At 43.4% G+C, this 26,920-nt stretch overlaps 1 protein-coding gene across 8 annotated transcripts in view; it reads left to right on the top strand.

The window, feature by feature from the left end:
• The first annotated feature begins 3,385 nt into the window (after positions 1–3,385).
• The window catches only part of DCUN1D4 (defective in cullin neddylation 1 domain containing 4), a 73,494-nt gene continuing 49,959 nt past the window's right edge, over positions 3,386–26,920 (top strand). Inside the window, exons 1-3 of one of the 8 annotated variants that reach the window (XM_073342082.2) lie at positions 3,408–3,524; positions 6,144–6,211; positions 19,545–19,615. Coding sequence is in view for 7 of the 8 variants with exons in the window: in XM_073342074.2 (XP_073198175.1) it covers positions 3,775–3,782; positions 6,111–6,211; positions 19,545–19,615 (180 nt within the window). In the remaining variant the exon portion in view is untranslated. Of the gene's footprint in view, positions 3,525–3,704; positions 3,783–6,110; positions 6,212–16,749; positions 17,444–19,544; positions 19,616–19,804; positions 19,887–26,920 lie in introns of those variants that run through there. The other 7 variants (XM_073342081.2, XM_073342078.2, XM_073342074.2 and 4 more) reach the window with 7 other exon arrangements.

The raw sequence follows: 26,920 nt of genomic DNA, 5'->3' as shown, positions 1-26,920 counted from the left end.
GTGATTTATACAGCACTTTACAGCTACAGTTAAAGGGGACATATGCACATTCTCCAGGCTGGAATTAAGGTGCACATTATAATAATGGCCCTTGCTCACAGGGGGTGGACTGTGAAAATTAAAGCAAGTTTTGACACACAGGAGGCAACAGAAAATGAAGTCATTTCAGTGTTTATCTATGGGTTTCTTTTGCATTGGTAGCTCAAATTTTAGGGCCAGTACCTGGAGGGGAAGAGAGAGAGAGAATGTATGTGTGTGTTTGTACACCAACTTCTTTAAACCATCTTGGATCATTGGGTACAGTGTCTGGAACATTTCAGGTGGTTTTTTTTTGTTGATTTACAATATTATTTGCTTTATAATTATAGAAAGGTCTAAGCAGCAACATTTCAATCTGAATTTCTCCAATGTTCAAGGATATTCAGATCTGGGTATTATGATTCTGTCCCTCCCCTCTTTATAATGAAGTCAGCTTACATCTAAGTAAGATATAAAAACGAAGAGGTTGCTGTTTTTTCTGCTACTTTTTCTTTATCATTTGGTTTTTGTGTCAAGGTGGTGATGTAGCATTAATGCCAACTAGTAAGAGGAAAGGAAAATAGTGAAAAAAGGAAAAATACTAAAGATGAAGGGGAAGAAAAATTCTAGTTTTGCAAGACTTGGCAATATGGCAGAAAATTCTTGCTTGTACAAGTTTCAGAGTAGGAGCTGTGTTAGTCTGTATTCGCAAAAAGAAAAGGAGTACGAGTGGCACCTTAGAGACTAACCAATTTATTTGAGCTTAAGCTTTCTTGAGAGCTGTAGCTCACAAAAGCTTATGCTCAAATAAATTGGTTAGTCTCTAAGGTGCCACTAGTACTCCTTTTCTTTTTGCTTGTACAAAGACTTTTATCCATGGATATGTGGACTGTGCTCTGATTTCAGAATTAGTGTATAACATTGCCTAACAAACATTAGGAATCCATATTCTGAAATGAAGTTTGTCTTGTGGTTAGTACAAGAAACTAGGAGTCACAAGCAATGAGTTGTATTCCGAGCTCTGTTACCTTCTTTGTATGACTGTTGATGAAGTTACTCAGCCTCTCGGTGCCTCAATTTCCCTTTCATTAAAAGGGAATTAAACTTAATCTGTGTTGCCTGTGCAACCTTATCTACCCTTTTGTGAGTCCAACCTATGCACCTAATGAGGCAAGGATCTTGTGAGAAATCTAGTATGTGATCATGTCATTAAAGGTTGTATCATAATGCATATGCACAAGGGAGCAAAATTAAGGTTGCATAGGCAACCATAAATCTGGTGTTTTCTACCTTTTGAGTCTGACTTTGTAAACTAAATTTTTCTTTAACATAGTTTTTTTCTTAATTCCCTAAGATTCCCCACTCCCCACCGTGGTAAAAACAACTTCTATGGTAGGTACATCTCCCCCCCACTCCCCTTATATATCACTACCGGGCTTAAATCCAGAACTTTCAGCATTGTGGTTGCCTTCTTCCACTTGAGCTACAGGTCTATGTTAGCTGGGAGCAGAAGGCTGTTATGCCACTGAGGATGTGGGCCACTGGCACCATGTACTGGTCTAGAAGGATGGGTGGCAGGCATTTGGACTGCTGTCTGTCTTTCTCTCCCCTCATCCATGCCCAGAAATGGGGAGCTCCTTCCCTAGGTGTTCCCCCAGGGTTGAGGGGAATGGAACACTAGGTCTCTGCATTGGAGTTTAGTTAGGGGAAAGGAGGAGTAACTATTGCTGTTTTGTTGGTCTTCAGGTGTTCCCGGTACACTACTTAGTACTGCTTTGCAATATGCCTGACTCATTAGCATATTTGGGAGCTGCAGGTGGGGGTGTTATTTTGGTAGGCTGCCAGAATTTTACCACAGAACACAACAGGAAAAGGAAAATAGAGATTTTGAACAGCTTTTTAGTCAACTCAACCTGAATGATGTTTTGTGAGACAAATGAATGGCACTCCTCTGTGCCAAGGACTTTCTTCCCTGCCACATTTCAAATGCCTACTGTGTTAGATTTTTTCTCAAAAAAACAAACAAAAAAAAAAACCCAGACCAAAACAAACCACCACCAACCAAAAAGCTACACTAATATTTTATAAGGGAAAATTTTATTCAACCTAAATACATGAGGTTCTTGAAGCAGGAATGGCCCCAAATAGTTTTTGGCCTCCTGTGGAGAAGCCAAGCCAACCAAAAAAAAAACAAACCCTGAGCAGAATAGCAGTATGGCACCCCCTAGAGATAAACCCAGGGCAACCACCCTGCTCAACTGCCCCTAGAATTGGTCCTGTCTAAAAGCTCTCATGTTATACTAAGGGAGTGTCTACACATAGACAGGTTTCAGAGTAGCAGCCATGTTAGTCTGTATCCGCAAAAAGAAAAGGAGTACTTGTGGCACCTTAGAGACTAACCAATTTATTTGAGCATAAGCTTTCGTGAGCTACAGCTCACTTCATCGGATGCATTCAGTGGAGAAAATGGGACAGCCCCAGCCATTCTCCCAAAGCCCCCACACCACAAGGCGGTAGCCCTTTGCTGGAACCTTACCAGGCCCCCTCAGGAGCCTATCACCCTTTGATGGAATTCTGCCATGCCCCCCCAAATGCTGCAATGCTGCCTCCCTGCTTGCCTCCCCCCTGCAGGGGGGCTGGCATCTGTGCTCACTTTTCCCTCCACATGTTCCTCTGCACCCCACCTTTTTGACAAAAGTGGGCATTTGTCCTGCTTGCTCTTGCCAGCTGATCAAGTCAGCAAGAGAAAACGGGACAAATGCCTCCTTTTGAAAAAGAAGTAGCAACAGCTGGGACAGGACTTAAAAAAGAGACTATCCCGACTCCCAGCCAAAACGGAACATGTGGTCACCCTGGCTAGTTCTGCTGCCCCAGCCCAACCTCTGCAGCTGTGGTGGAAGTCTGTTCTTCCCCTCGCGGGCTGCAGGGAAGTCACCGCTCAACAGCTTCTCGCAGGGCATCTCTGCGCAGCTCCCGGCTGGACCAGCCTAGGCGTGAACTCGGCGCGCTCCACACCCCCTGCGCTACCTCGCTCAGCTTCGCTGCCGCTACCCCACCCCCTGCGAGCCGCTGGTCTGGACTCTGCTCTCTTTAACCAATCACAACAGCCTGTGGGCGTGGTCCATAGCCTCCAAGACCAATCAGATTCACGGGAGAAACAAAGTAGTGTTCTTTGCACGCGCTTTCCGAGCCAGAAATAATTGACGTAGGCAAAGGCCAATCAGTATGGCGGGGAGGCGGTACTCGTTGAGAACTATAACCAATAGGAGTGTGGAAGTAGGCGTAACGGGTAGTGTGAGCCAGGCAGAGGGGGAATGACAGGTGTGTGGCCTAATTGCGCAGTGAGGCAGGCGTTTGCGCACGCCAGCCCGAGCCAATGGCGTGCGTGTATGGGCGGGGCAGGAGGCCCAGTGCCTGGGCTCTGTGATTGGGAGAGAGAGACAGAGAGAGCCCGGTCGGGCAGTGTGTGCGCTGCACGAAAATGCACTCGGATGCCGCCGCTGTCAGTGAGTAGCGGCCGGGCCGGGCATCCTACTGCGGGGCGCAGGCTGAGGGAGTCTCTGCCCGAGGGTCGCGCGGCTCGGGGGGGGCGGCCTCTCGCAGCCCGTCCTGGGGGCGCTGTGCAGGGCCCGAGGGGGGAAGCCCGCGGGACGGGGGCAGCGTGGGGCCTGCTGGGGGCATTTGCGGGGCATCTGACGACGGGAGCCCCGTGAGGGCGCCCCCCACCTGAGAGCTGCGGCGGGGCCGGCTGGGCCGATGGGGAGGTGAGTGGGGTTCCCGCAAATGCCGGGGGCGGCAGGTAGCCCGGTGCCGGCTCTGCGGCATCAGAAATTCTGCCAGGGAGCAGTTTGTGCCACTACACCGGGCGCTGGCAGAGACTGTGACGCAGTTTCTCCAGCCTCGCCCCGGGGCCCCGTGTCCGGGCCCGGCCCCGCAGGGTCCCTCTCTGGGGCCGGGCGTGCTGAGGGGCGGGTGTTCCGCTGAGGCGCCGCCTTGCGGCTTGTTCCACCGGGGGTAATTTAACGGGTTCAGTGTCAGTCCGGTGCGGGAGAAACGGGCTGTGAAGGGGAACGAGCCCGGTGCATTGTGGGAGCGGGAGTCTATCCTGCTGCAAAGCGCGGTTGGGGTCAGCGCCGAGGAGGACTACAACTCCCAGCGTGCACCGCGCCCCAAGTCTCCCCTGCTTGGGTAACTGCAAGTTACAGCCTGATGCTCTGTGGCCAGCCCGGGTGCCCCGCAGTGGGGGTCGGCTTAGGCACCTTGCGGGGGCAGCGCAGGCAGGGACATGCTCCCCACACCGGCGTGGGAGTCTGGGAGACGAGGCTAGAGCTGTCCCAGGAATAGCTCTCTTGAGGTGGGGAGCAGGAGGGAAGGCTGGGCAGCGTGCTGCCCTTAGCGGGGTGGGGGTGGGAGCACCGATTGGGCTTTGTCTCTGGGGTACGATGCCCTCCGGGGTAGGGTGCAGGGGTCCTGAGCACGGGCAAGGCTTTGTTTTAGGAACAGGTTGCCTGCTGAGGTGGGGGGAGGCAGGGATGCTGAGCACAGATAAGAACGTGCTTCAGGAACTTGTTCCACCCCTAAAGGGTGGGAAGGAGGCTACAGTCCCAAGCACAAGACTCAGTAACGTGAATTTGTTGCCTGACTCTGATGCGTGAAGAGGCAGAGCACTGAATAAGCACTTATTTATCTCATGGCAAAGGCTGATCTCGAACATTGCTATTTCTTCATATGTTCTTTCTTATTTTCGGTCATCTCCAAAAGTCTGAAAATAGCTTTTAGAAGAGAAATAGTGTACATCTTGGGTTTTCTTGAACCCATCTTCTACCTTTGAGAATTAGAGGTTGGAGAAAAAGAGCCAGGCATAGGAACATAGTGTATATTTAAACATATAGGGTTGGGTCATTGCTCCAGCAAGCCTGATTATTATTAATTTGTATTGCCATAGCTACTGGGAGCTGGTAACTAGCACTTGTTGCTTCAAAGGAATGTAGAAATGTATCATCCCAAAATTTACATAGCTAATGGCATAGTGAAATGTACATTGGTAAATAAAATTCTCTTGAGCCCTGCGGTGCAGAGTTTATACCTTGGAGTTTGAGGTTACACTAACCCTGTTTTAACATAAATAATGCCATATATTTAACATAATGTAAACAAATGGGATAATTATCCTGCAAACACGTTCTCTACAATACAGTTATGGGCACATCAGCATATGTTTTATGTTCAATTCAGTCTTTTCAGAAGTTATTACTAAGAAAAAAATAAAGGTTCACACCCTTATTCTGAAGATGTGTTAGCTGGAGTTGATGGACACTTCCCTCTGCTCCCTCATTTGGGATGTTTTAGGTTATCTAATGCCCACTTAATGTCTTTTTTTAATTTCTCAGTAGGAAACTGAGAGTACTGTTTATGGTTTTCCAGCTGTCACTGTCTTCTTTTTTTAACCCACTTTCATAAAATCTTTTGGGTATAAGATATTTCTATGCCAACTAATCAAGCTTTGCAAAACTTTGCTCCTCAAGTTTGAGTAAGTCATTTTCAGTATAGATTAAAAAAAATTTTTTTTTTATCATTAGTATTATGGTTTGAGTAAGTAGATGTCCTCGGCTGGTAAGCTTTTTTGGTAATTTTGCAAGACCTACTTAATCCTTTTATTTTTCTTCCCTCTTCCACCTAATCAGGAAGGACTTAATTATTTCTTAAGCATCTCTGATAGTTTAATATCTTCTGCAGTCTTGAAAATCTGTAGTGATGGCCATTGTTTAATTCCTTGGCAATTTATAACATTGTATGTCTACTTACATATAAATATTTTCCTAAATTAACACTTTTTTTGTCTCTAGTTTATTCTTCTGTTCTCGTTGATTAATGTGGATGATTGAGATAAGAATTAACTGTTCTCTTAATAGCATAGCTGTCCATATATTGAGTCTAGAACAAGACTAAGATGAGACAGGAACAATCCTCATTCATTTAATCTTTCCTCAGAGATTTGATCTTGCTAAACCTCCGTTGTTGCTCTCCTATGATATGAACTCTGTCAATCCAATTTCTAACTCTTCTCAATTTTTTTTCAATCCTTCTTTGAGGATGACTACTTGCTTTGAAACATTCCCTAAAAGATGTGAGGTATGCTTGCCCATCTCATCCCCAAAACAAACATGTCATCTCAAGATTTCTTGCCAGTTCAGTGAGTATAATTGGAAATCACTTCTGTCTTCTGTATTATAAGGCCACATAATGAGTTTCATTAATGGTAAGTGGAGTGGCTTTTTCTCCTCATGATCTGTCTCCATTCTTTCAAACTGTGGAGTGTTGGATGTATGTGATTCTAACACTTTAGTGTGGTTTTGTTCTTGTGTGTGATCTACTCTGACGTTTTCATCTAGAGGTACCAATTCTCTATTTCCCTCCCTTTTTTGTCCCTCTGTGGCTTTGGGACACTGAAAGAAATTTTTTTTTCTTGTTCTTCCTCTTTGATCCTGTTTGAATTCTTATTTCGCTGTCTTAGGGGAAAACTCCCTTAGATACTATGTCTCCTATGGTTTTCTAAAAGCACTGGGCTACTGTTGGCTATAAGGCTGGTGATTTTGCGTGAGTTTTGTGCTTGAGAAAGAAAGAAAGAAATACTGGAGGACCCATGACAATATGCAACTCCTATACCCATTGTAAATACTTGAGCACTCAACACTACCACTGGTTCAGTCGGCCTATACAGTGATAACTAAAACTAACAAAAACTGCAAACAAAATGCATCTTGTGGGGTGAAAAATCTTTTTTTGTGCTTATACATTTTTTTGAGGGGCGGAGGCTTATGTATTTTACTCTTCTGTTTACATTTCTATATCATTCTTTATAATTTGAACCTGAAATTATATCTTAAATGCTAAATAAAGAAAGGGAATTTTGTGACATAGTAAGATCGGAAGATAATTTTCAAATTATGCACTCTTGTTTAAGACCAGTTTTCCAGTGGAGATGGTATCTGCCACTTGCATTCTATATTGCTTTATCATTAATGAGTCAAAACTGCTAATCCTTCTTCAGTCTAGGAAGGAGTCTCTGAATATTCAGCTAAATAACATGTCACACACAACCAACTGGAACATTGTTTGAGCCAAATTAGGTGGTAGAAATAGACCTTATTTTTTTCCCCAGGTGCCCATTGTTGGCACTGATTTTTACTGAACCATGGCCCATCACATCACTACTCTTTACATTTTGTTAAGATTCTCTCAGTTAGGAATGTATACAACCATTTTCATATTTAATGGGTGTGCAAGTCATGGCATCTTGCAGAGACAAAAACTCATGCAGTATTAGGCCCTGCCTACACATACATTTGCACTGGTTTAGTTAATCTATTTTAATTAAACCAGTGAACCCCTGTGGGGACCCTCTTATTTTGATTTAAGAGTGAATTATTTTGGGTTAGCTCAAACATGTTCTTAATTAATTTAAGGTAAACTGAAAAGTTTGGTTTAAACTAAATAACTGTCCATACAGCCTTTTGTATTGGTTTAATTAAGGTGTGATGTCAACATTAATTTTATGTTTAAAGCAGTGCAATGCTGTAGGTAGGCCAGCTGTTACTGTTAACATTTGTCAGATACCTAGTGGAATAAGGATTTTCTCCATAGAAAAAAGTGACTTTTTTTTTTAACCTTGCCCTTACATGCAACATGCAGATTGAAATAAGTAATCTTGGAATCCTGAGTTGCAGGTGACCTATGAAACTGATTAGCAACACTTCACACTATAGCTGAGTTTAAAAATAAGATATTATGCTTTGAGTCAGATGTAAATTAGTGCATCAAATGACTCGCCTCCCTGAATCAAATTTTGTTTCTTTTCTCTGTTTTTTAATGTTAAAATTTATGGCTATATCTTTAAAATGTACCAGAACAAAGTTCAGTAGGAATCTTCATAAAAAAGAAACCCGAATCTTCAGCTTTTTGTTTTCTGCCTTTAGTTATGAATATAGGGGTTTCAAAGCTATGCATTTTGGAAATTGTGGGGTTTAGGTCTTGATTGAAAATCTTGGTGCATTTCAGATCTGGGTTTTCATTTTAAAGTTTCTTTACAAGGTAAACTGAGACACTGCTATGAATCTCTCTGGTCACTCAATTACAGACCTAAAAGTTGCAATTCTTCAACAAAAAAACTTCAAAAACAGACTCCAATGAGAGACTGCTGAATTGGAATTAATTTGTGAACTGGATACAATTAATTTAGGCTTGAATAGAGACTGGGAGTGGATGGGTCATTACACAAAGTAAAACTATTTCCCCATGTTTATTCCCTCCCTCCACCCCCCACTGTTCCTCAAACGTTCTTGTCAACTGCTGAAAATGGCCCACCTTGATTATCACTACAAAAGGTGTGTCCCTCCCTCCCCCCTGCTCTCCTGCTAGTAATAGGTCACCTTAAGTGATCACTCTCTTTACAGTGTGTATGGTAACACCCATTGTTTCATGTTCTCTATGTATATAAATCTCCCCACTGTATTTTCCACTGAATGCATCCGATGAAGTGAGCTGTAGCTCACGAAAGCTTATGCTCAAATAAATTTGTTAGACTCTAAGGTGCCACAAGTACTCCTTTTCTTGTTATAAATCTGTAAGCAGACCTAGGTCTTGTCAATTCTGAAACTTAACTGTTTTAAAAACTGATTCCAGTTAATGTGGTTTGCCTGAGTGAGGAGAGGTAATATTTTTCAAGTGACTTTGTAGCTAGGCTGGCATGAAATGTTGTTTGGAATTTTTGTAAATAATTCTGTTTCTCCATTGTGTAGTCATACCCTTTTTAAACTAGGTTCAGGGAATACAATTTTGAGCATATTTCCTCTCTTCCCTACTTCCTCTTTTTCTCTTTCCCAGGAGATGTTGGCTTCAAAGTCAAATTATTATAATCTAACTGCTGAACAATGGACTGGGTACATCCAGCAATTGGATTTTCTTGCTGTGTCCCAGTGTTTCATAGTACACTGTGGCCAATACATCTGTGTTTTAGGTCTGGTCTACACTACAGAGTTAGGTCGATGCAAGGCAGCTTACATCAACCTAACTGTAAGCATCTACACTAAAATGTTGCTCCTGCCGATGTAACTATGCTGTGCTATGCTGACTGAATAGCGCTTAGGACGATGCAGTGTCAGTATAGGCACTGCATTACGTACGTTGACTTTAGTAGCCTTTAGGAGGTGTCCCAGAATGCCTGACTATGACCACTCTGGTCACCATTTTGAACTCCGCTGGCTGGCTGCTAGGTACACAGGTACATGCTCGTCTCCTTTTAAAGCCCCTCAGTTTTTTGAAATTCTGTTTCCTGGGTGTGGAGTGCTCACCTAACAACTACCTAGCTGACCATGCTGGCTCCATGCTGCTGATGCACTGCTGCCTGGTGTACACAGGAAATAATGGATCTCTTGGGTCTGTAGGGCTAAGAGGCAGTGCAGGCACAGCTCTGCTCCAACCATAGAAACGTCAGTATCTATGAGCAGATTGCTTGAGGTATGAGGGAGAAGGGCTACAAAAGGGACCTGCATCACCTGCAGCAATGCTGTGTGAAATCTAAGGAGCTGCGGCAGGCGTTACAGAAGGCAAGAGAGGCTAACCGTCGCTTTGGTGCGGAGCCGCAGACATGCCATTTTTACAAAGAGCTGCATGCCATCCTCGGTGGAGACCCCATTACGACCCCCAAGAGCCCTGTGGATACTTCGGGGGAGATGGAATCACAGCCCTTGGAGTGAACAGCAAGGAGGAAGTGTTGGGTGAGAAGGGGTAGGATTATGGGGGACAGGTGTCAGGGGGATCCAGTGGTGCAGCGAGCCCGGCCTTTTTTTTTTTGACTCCAGAGCAGTCGAGCCAGTCCCTACAGTCCAATATGGTGAACTTGATGCAGGGGAAGGAACCTCTGGTAAGTATGCAGTTTGCTTTGATATTACAGAGACACATCTGTTCATTTACTCTTTTTTAATCATGTTAGAAGAGGTAGTAAAATAACCCATAGAGACAGAGTCACTATTTGCTTCACATTTTCATGTAGAATAAGGCAGAAGGGGCCCTGCAGAACAGTTTGTTTTTGTGTACCAGGATGTCCCGTGAATCCTCCAAAGAGATCTTGAGGAAACTTTCCTGAAGGTAGTCCTCAATCCTCTAGGGATGGCTGCCTTATTTCTTCGGCAGCTGTAAGACACTTTCCCACACCACTTTGCAATTACTTCAGCAGGCACCATTGCAGCACACAGGGCTAGCAGCATACAGACCCAGTCTGCAGCCGGACACATGCAGGAGCTGTTCCTTTTCACCCTCCGTTACCCTCAGGAGTGAGATATCCGCTAAAATCACTACTGCCTGTGGAAAATGGTGTCAGTATTCAGTTCATTTTCCCTGTCCACATATACTGATTCCTGTATATTTCCTTCCCCCATCTCCCCACCCTGTATTGTCCCAAATTGCTCCCTCCCCTCTGGGCTGTACTCAATATGGCTGGGACTGCCGCCGTGCTCTGTGAATCCCAAAGAGAAGTGAGAATGTAGTGTTTGTAACTTGTGTGGATCAAGGGGAGTGAGTTCAGTATACCAAGTTTGCATTTATCTTGTGAATACACTCACAGGAGTACCTCTGTGCATTGTATCTTTTGCAGCTGGAAATGTGGCCTTGCAGTCTTTCCATCCACAGTAGTGGAGTGGCTCAGCCAGATGAGGAGGAGAAAGAAGAGGACGCAGGATGTCACGTTCCAAGAGATCTTGCAAGCCTCTGGTGCTTCAGATATCGAGCACAAGGCTTGTAAAATCCCCTAGCAGAATGAATGGACAGGGATAGTACGAAGAAGAGAAAAGCACAGGAAAGGGAGAGAGATATCCAGCAGGAGATGCTAGCACTTCTCAAGTAGCAAACAAACATGCTGGAGGCTCTTGTTGACCTTCAGGTTCAACAGACCCATGCTCTCCTCCCTCTGCAGCCCATAGAGAACTGCATTCTGGGACATCCCTGTGCACCCCCACATTCCACATGGTGTCTTGGGCTGCTTCAGCTACCCTTACCGCTCCACCCTGCAGGAGAGTACAGGCAATCACAGCCACCCATACACTGACCTGTGAGAGAGATGGTTGATGTATGTGTTGTGAAATGGAAATGACTGTTCTTTCCCCTTCAAAGGTTCTTTTCCCTGTATTTATAAAGTTTTGTTCAGTTATAAATGTCTGTTTGCGTGAGTTTGGAATAAAAGTCCATTTATGGAAACTTAATTCATCTTTATTAGTTCACAACATATGCTGGCTGGAGCTGATATCGTTCACAGATAATAGCAATAGGTGCATTTGCAATGTTATAGTCCTACACACGCAACACTCCTTACAAGGTTCATACCGAGGTGCGCAAAAAAAAAAAAAAAAAAAAAGCCAGGCAGGGCACACTACAACAACACACGTTACTGTGGCTCACTATGACAAAGGTCTTTCAAAGCCTCCCTGAGCCGCATAGCTCCCTATTGAGTTCTTCTTATAGCCCTGGAGAAAGGGATAGGCAGAGTCTCCTAAGATCACTATTGGCATTTCAACATCCCTAATGGTAATTCTCTGGTCTGTAAAGAAAGTTCCTGCTTGCAGCTTTCTGAACAGGCCTGTGTTCTTAAACATGCGTGTGTCATGCACCTTCTCTGACTAGACCATGTTGATGTCAGTAGAACGTGCCCAGTGATCCTCCTATGCTTGCAGTACCACAGAAAAGTAGCCCCTTCTATTTATGTACTCTGTGGAAAGGTGGTCTGGTGCCAAAATAAGGATATGTGTGACATCTATTGCCTCACTGCAGTTGGGGAATTTCATTGCTGCAGAAGCATTCACTATGTCCAGCACATTGCTCAGAGTCACAGTCCTTCATAGTAGGATGAAATTAATAGCCCTGCACACTTGCATGATAGCAACTCCCATGGTGGATTTCCCAACTCCAAATTGATCCCTGACTGATTAGTAACAAACTGGTGTGGCAAGTCTTCGAGACACTGATCACCACTTGCTTTTGCATTGTCAGTGCAGATCTCATTTTGGTGTCACTGCTCCAGAGGACTGGGGCAAACTCCACACACACTTCCAGGAATGTGGCCTTGCACATCCGAAATTTCTGCAGCTACTGCTCATCATCCCATACCCGCATAATGATGCGATTCCCACCAGTCAGTGCTTGTTTCTCGGGCTCAGAACTGGCACTTCACCATCTGCAGCTGCTCCATGAATGCCAACAACAACCGTGAATTGTTTCTTTCTATATCCCACAGCAAGCTAGCCACGAAGGAATTTGTCATGTTTCCCACAGCTCCTCTGGTGGCTCTGCAGATACTGCAGGATAAGGCGCATTGTGCTGGCAGTGCTCATCACAGTAGAGCAGAGCTGTGCAGGATCCATGTTTCTCACAGAGATGGTGGATGTGTGGGTCTGCTGGGCTTTTGAAAAAAGATGCGACACATTATGGGATGCAGATAAAATTATGGGATGGAGAAAACTGAATCATGGCACGTTGAAATCATGTTCCCAGTAACCCCTTTGCAACTTGTTTGCTCCATGAAGCACTGCAAACCGTTCCCCAAACACCCAGCACTGGATGGTGGCAAGTTGCACAGTGGGATAGATACCCACGGTGCACTGTTCTCTGCATTGATGCAAATGCTAGTAGTGAGGACATGCACCACTGACAAGAGCATAGTATGGATGTGCAAAAGCGATTTAATTACTGTGGTGGCTGTATGTCGACTTAACTTAGGTCGACTTAATTTTGTAGAGTAGACTTGCCCTCAGTAATAGAAAACAATGAGAGCTGGCTCTGATCTAGATTTTAAATAAGAGTACACATGGAGGGGAAAATAAAGAACAAAACAACCACATAAGGGGATATTTGCTGGATACTTAATTTTTCAATATAAACAGTAGATATGGCAGTTAATCTGCATATCCGTTTTATGAAATACTTTAGAATCAATGGGTATGAATAAAAGAGAGAGAGTTCATGTAGATTCTTCCACACACTCAGCAAAGCATTCCAAAATTTTAAGGGAGGTCCTTTTTTGTTTTTCAGTTACTAATCTCTTTAAATAGCAGTGTTAATTGATAGTGAATCAACACTGTGCAATAGTTATGGTTCTATTTTAGCTTCAATTAGAGATTTCTTAGTTAGTCAATTTTGCAAACTGATTAGTTTAGCCTTCAATTTTCTACTGTGTTCAAACTTGGAGGTGACCTTTTTTTGAAAACCCAGGCGAAATAAATCAGTTTGTAGTTCATGCAAGTACATATGGGTAATACTCTTGGCTGTATGTTCTGATCAAGTTTGAACTCAGGTAGCTCGACAACAACCAAAGGTAGATTAGATTTCCAACGAGAACACAAACCAGGTTTGAAGAAAATTGGTTCAGTTTTAAACTTGAACACTTAAAGTTCAAAATTTCACAAATGCACAGTAGAATTTTAGTATGTTTTTAAATCCATTCAGCGTTTTGGGTTGGTTTTTACGCAATGAGTTGCTGCTTATGCAGATCTTCCTGTGGGATCTGTAGTCTTAAACTGACTCTCACCTTGACTGTAATCTGTTTCTTCTTGAAACATGCCAAATATATTGCAGGTTCTTTTGCTTTGGCCGTGATTTTCAGATAGTTGATGAAGGGCATTTTGCAAACACTATGTAGTTTCTTTTCTATCTTTGTTCTGTAGTTTTTTTTGGTTTTGGTCACATCATGATTGATCATGACAACTTGACCTGGCTAAGCCAACTTCGTCAATACTTATTCTTAATTCAGGCAGCATTTTCTACTGAACTTCATACCAAAAAGGTTTGAAACTCGTAGGCTTGGAACGCTACTCAACTCTTTTTCTCTTCTTACAGTGTTGGGATTGGAAAATGTTAACAGTATTTCCCTCTTCATCTGTATTACATAGTTCATTTTGAAGCATCACAAAGTATTTTAGGAAATCTGGAGTTAGCAATTGCTTTACTCAGCAGTGCAACACAGTTAGCATTAGGGTGGAAACCAGTGGACAGATATACACAATACATCAGTTTTGGCAAAAGACACTGAAGCAAGCCTCATATCTTATTGAAAGTGCCATAAACTAGTCTTTTTAGTGGCCACAGAGCAAGCAGACTCTCTGGTCTGCTACTTGCATTTAGGTCTCATGCATTTGACCCCAACACAATAAATTGCATGGAATTCAGCTGCCATAGACTACCTTGTTTTCCTGCAGGAAAAAACTGAGTAGTGTCTGACAAATCGGTGTTCTCTCTATCCTTCCCTCAGTAATTTTGGCTGCAAGATATTGGTCTTGAGAAGGGGGAGGTGATAATAGTTGTGAAAATGTTTCCATCTCTGTTCATGTAGAGCTGTAGTGTGAAATAAAATCATTCTATATCTTGTCTTGCTTTCACTTCTCCAAGATGTGGGATCAGTTTGAAAAGTGGTGTATAAAATCAATCAGTATTGATAAAACCAGGCCCCATCCTAAAACTACAACACTGCTTTTGTGACTGGTTAGAGGCATGTTCATCTTAACAGGTTACATGATTCAGAGTGTTGATACAGCAAGTCTTCTGCCATCACAGTCAGAGTTGCACATCCACACACAACCTTTTACATTTTTGTATGTTTCAGTCTGAGAAAATCTGGGCAGCTATCCCTAAATGCCTCTTCAAGAAATGAAGTACCCAGAGTTCGTTGTCACAAAGTAGAACCATTTATCTTATGGGATAATGCACTTTGGGATGTCCCTCCCTATGTAGCTAGGAAAGAGGAAGATTGGCTAACTTGGTAACACAGGCATGCTTAGGGTATCCTGTTAACACTCCGAAGAAAGTTTACTGAGCTAGCTAGGCTAACTTATAGCTAGCAAAACATGAGTTGCCATGATTATTATTAACAGTGTTTAAGTCAAAGGGTGTGCGGGGCCCATGTATAAAGCCAGCAGTATTATTAATTGAAAAACTCAGTTAAATTTGTAGTATGGACAGGACCTTAGTCTTTCAAGACCTACTTCATTTCCAGGTTTGGAAAATTAGTCAATGTTGACTTAATTCCTTTTCTTAAGATGTTTTCAAATGCTTTTAGATCCCTAACTCTACTCTTGCCACCAGTTTCAAAGATACCAACTTATGGCAAACTGGGAAAATGGTATATAGGAGAACTTGAAACCACCAAAGGAGAGAAGCATCTGATTGTGATCCCAGGCTCAAGTTTCTTCTGGAGCAGAAGTGCAGGCATTTGGTATTATTTTCCATGACAAGTCTATGGCTTGAGTCCCGCACTGATGAAATATTGGCTCTGTGATGGACTTCTGCAGTGATCACTTATAGTTGGTTACTGCATGTTGTTAACACGATGGCTTCCTGGCAGATGTAGGTATGATATTTTGAGGATCACCCAGACCGGGGTTCTGTCACTGCCTGCCCTGTAAGCTTGGGGTTCCTTAATGCTCTGCTGCAAGCTCAGAAGGAGCTTTGAGCGCCTTAACTTGGTTCCGTATCCTGCTGCTAGCCTTTACTTTTCATAATTAAATCCCCCCAAACTTTCTATTGTTTTGGTTTTAAATGTATAACACCACTTTACCAATTAGGAAAAGATGTGATTTTTTTAAAATCTTTTCCCTTTTGATTGGAGTTAGAATTAAAATGTCATCTGTTTTCACATTATCATTAATAGTGTTCACATGGATACGGTCAACTTGGGATGGACTAGGGTTTAACTGCTGCTGTAAATAAATGTAGAAAATGTTTTTTGTAGGTCCTATCAAATGTGATAAACATCTTTAATTCTTGAATTTTTTAAAAACATTCATTTAAAATTTGAAGACATTTCCATCAGACTATAGCTATGAGAAAGTATATTAGATATTAAGATAAATTAAGTGTCTTTGAAACCCCTAATATAATATATTCTTTTAATGGGCACCAATTTAAATAATATTTTAGATTGAAAATATTTTGCCTAGTATTGTTACAAGTACCACCCACAATTACTGTAACTGTTAGTTTAGAATAAAACAATTGTTCAACTTTTTCAGCTCATTTACTCTGTACGTTCTGTTACTCTTGTCAAGGTTCCCTCTCCACTCTGAACTCTAGGGTACGGATGTGGGGACCCGCATGAAAGACCCCCCTAAGCTTCTTTCTACCAGCTTAGGTTAAAAACTTCCCCAAGGCACAAATCCTTTCTTGTCCTTGGATGGGTACTGCTGCCACCACCAAGTGTGTTAGACAAAGATTCAGGAAAAGGACCACTTGGAGTTCCTTTTTCCCTAAAATATCCCCCCAAGCCCCTTCACCCCCTTTCCTGGGGAGGCTTGAGAATAATCTACCAACCAAATAGGTAAACCAGATTCTTAAAAACCAGAACTTTGTTATAAAGAAAAAAAAGTAAAAGAAGCACCTCTGTATAATCAGGATGGAAGGTAACTTTACAGGATAATCAGATTCAAAACACAGAGGATTCCCCTCTAGGCAAAACTTTAAAGTTACAAAAAACCAGGGCTAAACCTCCCTGTAAGCATAGGGAAAATTCACAAGCTAAAAACAAAAGATAATCTAACGCACCTTGCCTTATTTACTTATAATTTATATATTACTTATATTTACATATTTTGCAATATTGAGACTCATTTTAGGATGATCTTTGGAGAAGGAGTTTTCTGACCTGATGCTTCTCTGCTTCCCCAGAGAACACACAACACAGAGCACAAACAAAGACTTCTCCGCCCCCCCCCCGCCCCCCATTTGAAAGTATCTTCTTTCCCCATTCTTCCTTTTGGTCAGGTGCCAGCTAGGTTATTTGAGCTGCTTAACCCCTTAAAGGTAAGGAGGAATTCTAGGCTACCCTTAGCTGTATGTTTATGACAACTCTAGATACTCAATTTAACTCTGTGTGGAAATTTCACCTAGCAACAGAGAAAAGAAAAATATTTAGATTGTGAAATCCTCAGGGTAGGGATTGTGTCTCACTATATTTGGACAGTGCCTTGCACATTATGGCTGCTACTGTAATACAAATGATCAGATTTTTTTAGTAGGAAAACTGAGTATAAAAGGACAAATTGTAAGGAGGGCTCAAGAAGAAATTTAGTACCTGAAACTATTTTTTACTCATTTTGATTGAGGTGTCCAGATCCTCCTTGAATTGACTTGCATTACTACTATTTCACATCTTTGGAAAGAAGATATATAGGTGTTACTGCATGCACCTTGTGATGTACCGAAGGTTCTCCATCGCCATCTCACAGTTGCAACAGTTGTCATTTCAGCAAATGATAAAGGAAGTGGTTCTTTTGAGACCATCAGCAACATTGCTTTCATTCTCATGGTAGCAGTGGTTCCAGTCCGTAAAGGTTTTTGGATTGAGACTACTTTTTAAACAAGAAGTCAAGGCCAAGTCTGCTTTGTGGCAGTAAGTGTACTTACCACCATGTCTCAAAAAGATCCATAAATGTTTGTTTTTTATTGAGTTTGGCTGTTGATATTTCAGCTAGTCTCTTTTAAAGAAATTTCTTCTGATTTTGCTGTTCTGTCCCTTTGTTTTTAGAATTACTATATTAAATAGAAAAGGATTACTTGTGGCACCTTAGAGACTAACAAATTTATCTGAGCATAAGCTTTCGTGAGCTACAGCTCACTTCGTCGGATGCATCCGATGAAGTGAGCTGTAGCTCACGAAAGCTTATGATCAGATAAATTTGTTAGTCTCTGAGGTGCCACAAGTCCTCCTTTTCTTTTTGCGAGTAGGCTGCTACTTTGAAACCTATATAGAGTAGCTCAGTTTTTGGCTTTCACCATGCAATTTTTTTGATCAGTCTTGTTTGGCTGGAAAAAAATCAGGGTAAATCAAACAATGCGAGAGAGAATCTAGCCACTGTTGTTAATAGAGCATAGTAATAAGATGTGGTCTGCCCTTGAATTAAGCTATACTAGGTATGGTGAGGAACAGAATTATAGATCAGCAAAATTATTCCTTCCTGTCAAAGTACTGAATTAAAAACTATGACTTTGTGTTTCTGAAATGTTAAAACCCCTATTTTATCCACTATTATGAGATAATTCCAAATCCATGCATAATGTAGATTCTTAAAAAGTTGGGACTTCCCTCAACTACACCTTTTCACTTACAGCAGTGTTCCTCTTATGAGAATAATCAGAATTGTCCTGTACTTTTATATAGACTTAGTTTGTAATGTCTCACATACCTTACCTATGTACTCTGGTTTCCATAGAGTGTGTATTTTGAAGACTATTTTAGAATATTAAAGATGGAGGTGTGGAAATTATATTTTTTTGCTATTTTCTGTGACCGTTTTATTTGTTCAGAAGCTGGAGAGAGACAAATGAAATGTTCCTATGCAGAAATGCTTTAATATAATGACTGGTATTAGTAGTGTGACCATATGTCCTGATATTAGGAGCTTTGTCTTATAAAGGCAACTGTGCTCCCCCCTCTCCCCTAAAAAAGTCCTGATTTTTCACACTTGCTCTCTGGTCACCCTAGGTGTTAGTGGATCCTCCAGGTAAAATTCTTTTATACAGGAGGGTTATGCAGGTTATATGGTTGATATCTCTTTGGCTGTTCTGAGAGGGCTGTTCAGATAGTGTTGTACAAATGTTCACTACCATTTTTGGTCTCATTTAAGTTCATAGAGCTACTTATTACTACATTTGGTAATGTTTGCATAATTAGTCCCAAATAGGATGCTTCTCAGGTTATGCACTTTGGCCCTGGACTGTGCTTCACTACTGACAAAGGTTAACTTTTGCTAGCTTTGGATCTTGGCATACTTTTATTGTTAGCAAGAATATTACGCTTTGAATACATGGAAGAATTCCATTGACTTAGTGTTAGACATGAAGGAGCCTTAGGTATGGGGAGGAGTTTTAAAAACAAATATAAACTCAGGTTAAGAATCTTGCATGAGACATCAAAAGTAAGGAAATACAAAATTAATGTTTTCATTCCTTAGCTAGGTATTGCTGCTTTGTGCCTCTTGTATCTGTAGGCAAAAGTCGGCATAGGTCTTGTATAAATGTTTCCCATTGCTTTCATTGGAGAATATGTACTTGCATTTATAGTAATCTAACTAACTTAAAAATGTAATGTTTGTGATAGTTAATCAAATTTTCCTAGAAGGAATGTGCTTTGGCTATTGACTTACCATAGGGATGGATGAGAAAGTGAGAGGATAGGTAGAGTGAATTTAATTTTGCCTATGGTGGAGGAGATCTGTGTGTGATAAAAATACATAGAATTTCTTTTAATGAGTTGCATTTACTAATTCCCATGCTGTGGCGAAAATTGTAGAGTCTCTTTCCCCAAAGAGATGGGGAGAGCTTTTTATTGATGTTACGAAGCCTGAATGAATACTTGTCATCAGAGCCTGGTAGTGGGTTTTTTTAAAAAAGAAGAGAATGCATAAAATCTTGTTTCTAGCAGTAAAAACTATATTCCATAGTGTAATTTAAACCAGGATAAGAGACAAAACTAAATTTTATTTTTCCTCTAGATTTTCAGCTGAACTCTCATCTATCAACACTGGCAAATATTCACAAGATTTACCACACCCTCAATAGGCTGGTAATGACTTGCAATCTTCTCTATATTTAATAGCTAGTTATTTACTCTTGAATGCATTTATTTGTGCTATGAAATATTATTATACTTAAAAGATTTTTTTTCTTTTCTTGGGGGAGGGCAATGGGTTTGGGGGAATCCACATTAAGGTTTCACAGTGAACTGTCACTTCTTGTGCTTTGATTGCTTTAGGTTGCATGTGTATGCACAAGAGGTCAAAATTAAGATATGGCTGTGTCCAGTGGAGCCCTCGTCTCAGTATATGTACATTACGGTATGCATGGAAGCATGTGTGAAAACTGCATTGTTCCTTTTGTTTACAGTTTTCATCAGAGTCAGGCTCCTTACAGTAAATGTGGGAAAACACACTGTAATCACTTCCGTCCATTTAGAGCAATACAAAGAATGAGGCATGAGCTGATGATGATCCTTGCCTCCTTCACTGAACAGTCTCAGTATTTTCCACAGCATAGCTAGCCGTCCATACTCTTACAGTTTAGGGCAGCTGCACCTGTATTTCCCGCAGTGGTCCACGCACTGTCAGGCTTTCAGTTATCCAGTTTTTTCTCCTGGATGGAGACACATGTCTCTCCCCCTTCTGACTAGGGTATTTTTAGGCTGTACAGATGCCTGTCTTCACTGTGCATGTCCCAGCACAGATAGGTTGCTCGAGAACACCTGCTTGCTTTTCTTTAGGGATGGTTACCACTTTTAATTGCTGCAGTTGTAAGGTGCCACACAGCACTTTCTGTGCAAGCCTACTTTATTTGTAAGGTAAAAAGCATTACAGAGAAAACATTTAAAACAGTAAAAGAACCCAAATGGGTGCTAATAGGCTTACCAGAATTAACCACAGCCCTAACATGGATTCTGACAGGAGCTGTTCTTTAATCTCCTCACCTAAGGAGATTTCTTATGGTTACCAATTTATTACAGCTTCAGTTCAGAACAAGCACCCACTCTTATGTGACCTCAGTAGGCCAACTCCTTCCAAACCTATTTTAAGGATTGGGGCTTTCTGTAAATCAAGGGCCCTGTCCATTTTCTGGATCAGGAAGAAGGCCATGAGCCAGTTTAATACCAAACTATTTTATTTAAAAACCTTTTTTGGTCTGTTGGTTTCTGGAGAAAGCAGTTTGAACTAGTATATATAAACTTTTCTGGGGAGGTAGTTTCTCTGGAAATGTTACAATCTTGGTGAATTTGCCAAATTATCCCCTGGTGTTCTCCTATTTACCTTTCCCATGGCAATACACACAATTCCACATACATAATTGATTTTTAATGAAACAATGAACTCCAAAGATGTTAAAATGAATTCATTAAGGTTTAATTTAATACAATATGTTTATTTAAGGTATTGAAGGAAATTTAGAGCATTATATCTTCCTCCTACAGAAGTGGGTGTAACTAGAGGGCTGGCTGATACCCTAGTGGAACCCACTAATTGAATCAGGGCCGACGCATTCTTCCTGAAAGTGGGGTGGAGGGGGCATGAAGCCCCACCCCCTCTGTGGCTCCTCCCTTGTCTCCCTATTTCCACTGAGACGCTGGCCAAGCTGGAAGCCGGAGCCGGGCTTGGGAGCCTCCACATGCCCAAGGTGGGGAGGAACCTGAGAGCAGCCCCCAGCCTGTGTCCTTGCCCCCCAGACTCTTCACCCAGGGCAGGTGGAAGGTCTGTGGCTCCCCACAGCAGCCCAGGCTCCCCAAGCTGCTCTTATCTGGGCCAGGCTCCAGCTTCTGGCCTGGCCAGAGGCAGGGCCTCAGGGACTGAAGACCTGCAGCCGGGCTGTGGTAAGAACCGCCCTGGCAGATGTGGGAAGCCATGGACCCTCCATCTGCCCTGTCTGGGGAGAGGGGCATAGACTGAGGGCTGCTCTCGGCCCACCCTGTCCTGGGCAAGTGGAGAGTCCCTAGCTTGGGGGGGAGGGGGTGGAGAGGAGGTGCAGGGGGCCAAGCCCATGGCGAAAAGTGGACGGGCCAGGCCCATCTACTTTGAAAAGTGGGAGGGCCATGGCCCCTTGGCCCCCCACAGCAAGTCCTGGCACCCCTGGACTGAATGCTTGGACAGATTTATTTCCTGGATGGCGGTTTTGTTAGTACCTTTTGTAATTTCATGTTTAATTTGTTTAGGTACAAACATTTTGCTAGCACGCCAGCATATTTTCTTTAAAAATTTGTACAGCATCGTTGCATAACCGTTCTGCACAATATCTTTTTTTAGAATCTATGAGGGTGATCTGTTACACTCCCCTTCTTACTCTTGTTGCTCCACAACTTTTGGGTGTAAACTTGAGACCTAATGTTTCCCACTTACATCTCCCATATCTCTTGGTTGTACAAGTGGTCAGCCGCCTCAGTTCTGGATTGAGGTTCCCCAGCTCCCATGGGAATATTACAAGCAGCCATTCTTTGGCTCAAAGGGAAAAATAGAATCATAGAATATCAGGGTTGGAAGGGACCTCAGGAGGTCATCTCGTCAAACCCCCTGCTCAAAGCAGGGCCAATCCCCAACTAAATCATTCCAGCCAGAGCTTTGTCAAGCTAGGCCTTAAAAATCTCTAAGGAAGGAGATTCCACCACCTCCCTTGGTAACCCATTCCTGTGCTTCACCACCCTCCTAGTGAAAACATTTTTCCTAATATCCAACCTAAACCTCCCCCACTGCAACTTGAGACCATTACTCCTTGTTCTGTCATATGGTACCACTGAGAACAGTCTAGAGCCATCCTCTTTGGAACCCCCCTTTCACGTAGTTGAAAGCAGCTATCAAATCCCGCCCCTCATTCTTCTCTTCTGCAGACTAAATAATCCCAGTTCCCTCAGCCTCTCCTCATAAGTCATGTGTTCCAGACCCCTAATCATTTTTGTTGCCCTCCACTGGATTCTTTCCAATTTTTCCACATCCTTCTTGTAATGTGGGGCCCCAAACTGGACACAGTACTCCAGATAGGGCCTCACCAATGACGAATAGAGGGGAATGAACACGTCCCTCGATCTGCTGGCAATGCTCCTACTTATACAGCCCAAAATGCAGTTAGCCTTCTTGGCAACAAGGGCACACTGTTGACTCCTATCCAGCTTCTTGTCCACCATAGCCCCTAGTCCTTTTCTGCACAACTTCTGCCTAGCCATTCGGTCCCTAGTCTGTAGCAGTGCATGGGATTCTTCCTTCCTAAGTGCAGTACTCTGCACTTGTCCTTGTTGAACCTAATCAGATTTCTTTTGGCCCAGTCCTCTAATTTGTCGAGGTTTCTCTGTATCCTATCCCTACCCTCCAGCATATCTACCACTCCTCCCACTTTAGCGTCATCAGCAAACTTGCTGAGGGTGCAATCCACGCCATCCTCCAGATCATTAATGAAGATATTCAACAAAACCAGCCCCAGGACCGACCCTTGGGGCACTCTGCTTGATACCGGCTGCCAACTAGACATGGAGCTATTGATCACTACCCTTTGAGCCCGATGAGCTATCCACCTTATAGTCCGTTCATCCAGCCCATACTTCTTTAACTTGCAAGCAAGAATACTGAGGGAGATCGTATCAAAAGCTTTGCTAAAGTCAAGGAATAACACATCCACTGCTTTCCCCTCATCCACAGAGCCAATTATCTCATCATAGAAGGCAATTAGGTTAGTCAGGCATGACTTGCCCTTGGTGAATCCATGCTGACTGTTCGTGATCACTTTCCTCTCCTTGAAGTGCTTCAGAATTGATTTCTTAAGGACCTGCTCCATGATTTTTCCAGGGACTGAGGTGAGGCTGACTGGCCTGTAGTTCCCAGGATCCTCCTCCTTCCCTTTTTTAAAGATGGGCACTACGTTAGCCTTTTTCCAGTCGTCCTGGAGCTCCCCCGATCACCATGAGTTTTCAAAGATAATGGCCAATGGCTCTGCAATCACATCCGCCAACTCCTTTAGCACTCTTGGATGTAGTGCATGGACTTGTGCTCGTTCAGCTTTTCTAAATAGTCCCGAACCACTTCTTTCTCCACAGAGGGCTGGTCACCTTCTCCCCATGCTGTGCTGCCCAGTGCAGTAGTCTGGGAGCTGACCTTGTTTGTGAAGACAGAGGCAAAAAAAGCATTGAGTACATTAGCTTTTCCCACATTCTCTGTCACTAGGTTGCCTCCCTCATTCAGTAAGGAGCCCACACTTTCCCTGACCTTCTTCTTGTTGCTAACATACCTGTAGAAACCCTTCTTGTTACTGTTAACATCCCTAGCTAGTTGCAACTCCAGTTGTGATTTGGCCTTCCTGATTTCACTCCTGCATGCCTGAGCAATATTTTTATACTCCTCCCTGGTCATTTGTCCAAGCTTCCACTTCTTGTAAACTTCTTTTTTTGTGTTTAAGATCAGCAAGGATTTCACTGTTAAGCCAAGCTGGTCGCCTGCCATATTTACTATTCTTTCTACATATCAGGGTGGTTTGTTCCTGCAACTTCAGTAAAGATTCTTTAAAATACAGCCTGCTCTCCTGGACTCCTTTCCCCCTCATGCTATTCTCCCAGGGGATCCTGCCCATCAGTTCCCTGAGAAAGTCAAAGTCTGCTTTAGTGAAGTACAGTATCCATATTCTGCTGCTCTCCTTTCTTCCTTTTGTCAGGATTCTGAACTCGACCATCTCATGGTCACTGCCTCCCAGGTTTCCATCCACTTTTGCTTCCCCTACTAATTCTTCCCTGTTTGTGAGCATGAGGGAATATGTCAGGGCTGCCTCCTTGTGCAGTGGCTCTCAAACAAGCACTGCTTTTAACAGCAGAAGTGTTGGGCCAGGGAGTGTCTTCAAACCTTTCCCATAGCCAAATTCCTTTCTTTGTCCCACATTCCCTGAGGTTGCAACCCAGAGACTCTGCTGGGCTCACCTTAGCTCTTCTGGGGGTAGGGGAAGGAGTATTGATCCCCCACTGGGGTGGCTTTTTGTTCCCCACACTCTGAGTCAAGGTGAGCAGAATTTCCTCTCTCACCTGGGGGAGACCATGGAGCAGTCAGATGCTGTGGGAAGATGTTCCTTTTCTTTCTTGGCTGTAGTTACCTTTGTAATTTCCCAAGTAGCTGTCTTAACCTTGCTTGGGCATTTCCCACCCTGTGGTATTATATAATTGGCAGCATGCTGCAGTTGCCTCAGTCTCCCTACTTTTGGCTGGAGACACCGCCATATTTTGCTCCATACTGCTCCGGGTCCTTTTGAACGGTTGGCAGAGAGCTTAATTCCTTTATTTGGGGCCCAGTGAATTTTCTTTCAAGTCAGTAGTGTTGTCCTTTCTTTGAAGCAGCAGGCAATCTCATCCCCTTCCTCCTAAGGTGTTTGTAGATGCTGGGGTTGCAGTCTGATTCTTTTTGGACACTAACGGGGAATGTGACTCCCTCTTCCCCTTGTAAGCTATTCTATTTGCATTTTTGCTTACATACTCTCATCTGAATTAGGCTAAGTGAGAGAGTCGTTTACTTTTTCTGTTTTCAATGCTATAACATCATTTTCTAAAAGCAAAGAATATGGAATATCTGAAAATACCTTACACTTTCTAGGTCAGTATAGAAATTTGTGCTGTAAGTAGAATGAAGGCATTCACACCAGGAACCTTAACTCACATTTCACACTATGGCAGCATTTGATGGGGCTTCACTATATGGGACTAAACTATAATCCTGGCTGTCCCCATATCTCTGCATACAGTGAATTTATCTCCATTAACCACCATCGTCTGCTCCCACTGTCGCTGGGATGGATGTGCACCTCTGAAGGTGCAGCAAGACATGTTTGCAATGGTTTAGCATGAACATTATATGCTATTGGCAAACTGGCTGTGTTACTTTCTCCCTCCGGAGGTTCAGTCACACACCTAACTCTGTGAGGTTGAGGTGCAGCTGGCTTTCCCAGCACTGCAGTGGCACTCAGTGGGTGTTGTGAGCATTCTTGGAGAAAGTGACCCTGCTGGCCACCTATGGCACACCATTTCTCCTCCTGATCCAGGGCTTTTGAAAATTGGTTTCCCTCCCTGTTGCGGGGCAACAACTCACTAGTGCAGCGCCTCCTGTCAGTTTTCCTGGGAATGAGCTCTTCCGGCCAGGAGCGCCCTCTGCAGGCAAATGTCTCGCCTGCCGCTGGCCCCTGTGTCCCTCCCAGACCCCTGTGCCCTCCTCATCAGGGTTCTGCCCCAGCAGTAACCCACAGTCCGTGTCTCCCCACCCAGGGGATCCCCCAGCCTCCACCTTGCCTCAGTGGCCACTGCCAGTCAGCAGCTAGCCCCCGCTCCCTGGATCAGATTGCAGTCTATGAACCGCTGATCATCAGCGAGGGGGATTGGACCAGCTGCCTCTGGGCTGCCCCAGTATCCTTTCATAGGCCTTTCACTAGGCCTGCAGCCTGGGGCTTTGCTAGGCTGGAGCTCCCCAGCTCCCTCTGCCCTTCCCCAGCACAGCTCCACTTCAGGTACCCTGCTAGTACCTTTTGTGTGTCCTTAATTAGGCTTGCAGCCTGGGGGTTTGCTCGGCTAGAGCTCCCTCTTCCCTTCCCCAGCACTGCTCCACCCTAGGTATTCTTCTTAGCTTCCCAGGCAGCTAAGTCCTCCTCTCTCTAGAAAGCTAGAGAGAATGTCTGTCTGCACTTCTGGCCCACAGTCCTCTTATAAGGGCCAGCTGGACCCTGATTTAGCTGGCCACAGCTGTTGCTGCTTTCCCAATCAGCCTGCTTTTCCCATTCACAGCCCTCTCCTGGGCTGCTTTAACCCCCTCAGGGCAGGAGCGGGGTAGTCACTCTGCTACACACCCCCTTGGGTGCAGGTCTTCGCTTGGGCCCGATTTCTGTCCTTTGATCCAGTTCCCTTCCTGTTAGTCAACCTGGATTTAATAGAAAACTTATCTGCATATTGGTCAGCCTATTTCCCAGGTATGGTTAGATTTCTGGAATTTTGTCTGTTAACCATGATTTCAGGCTAGGGTGCCAGAATTTATAGAATTGTTGTTCTATACCTATTATTCATAGGCCTCATTGATAGTGGTACTCCTCCCATATACTTCCCCATGTCCTTATATAACCATTATTTGATTTGAAACATCAGCATAAGTCATGTCTTTATTTCTGAATTCCCTGTACTCTTGTAACAAAGCTTGTTTCCAGCTTTCATAATCTTTATAGTCTGCCCTTCCAATTAGGATAAAAATGTCCAAGACCTTTGTCCCAGACAGTAGTGGAGCCAGGTACCTTACCATGTGCTCCTTTCCCACCTTATTCAATTTACATCCTATTTCAAAAATGTGTAGGGACACATCCATTTAATCCCCCTCCCTAAAACAAGGAAATA

This window comes from Lepidochelys kempii, chromosome 4, assembly GCF_965140285.1.
Source record: "Lepidochelys kempii isolate rLepKem1 chromosome 4, rLepKem1.hap1, whole genome shotgun sequence".
NCBI lineage: Eukaryota > Metazoa > Chordata > Testudines > Cheloniidae > Lepidochelys > Lepidochelys kempii.
This window is presented reverse-complemented; position numbering and strand designations above follow the sequence as displayed.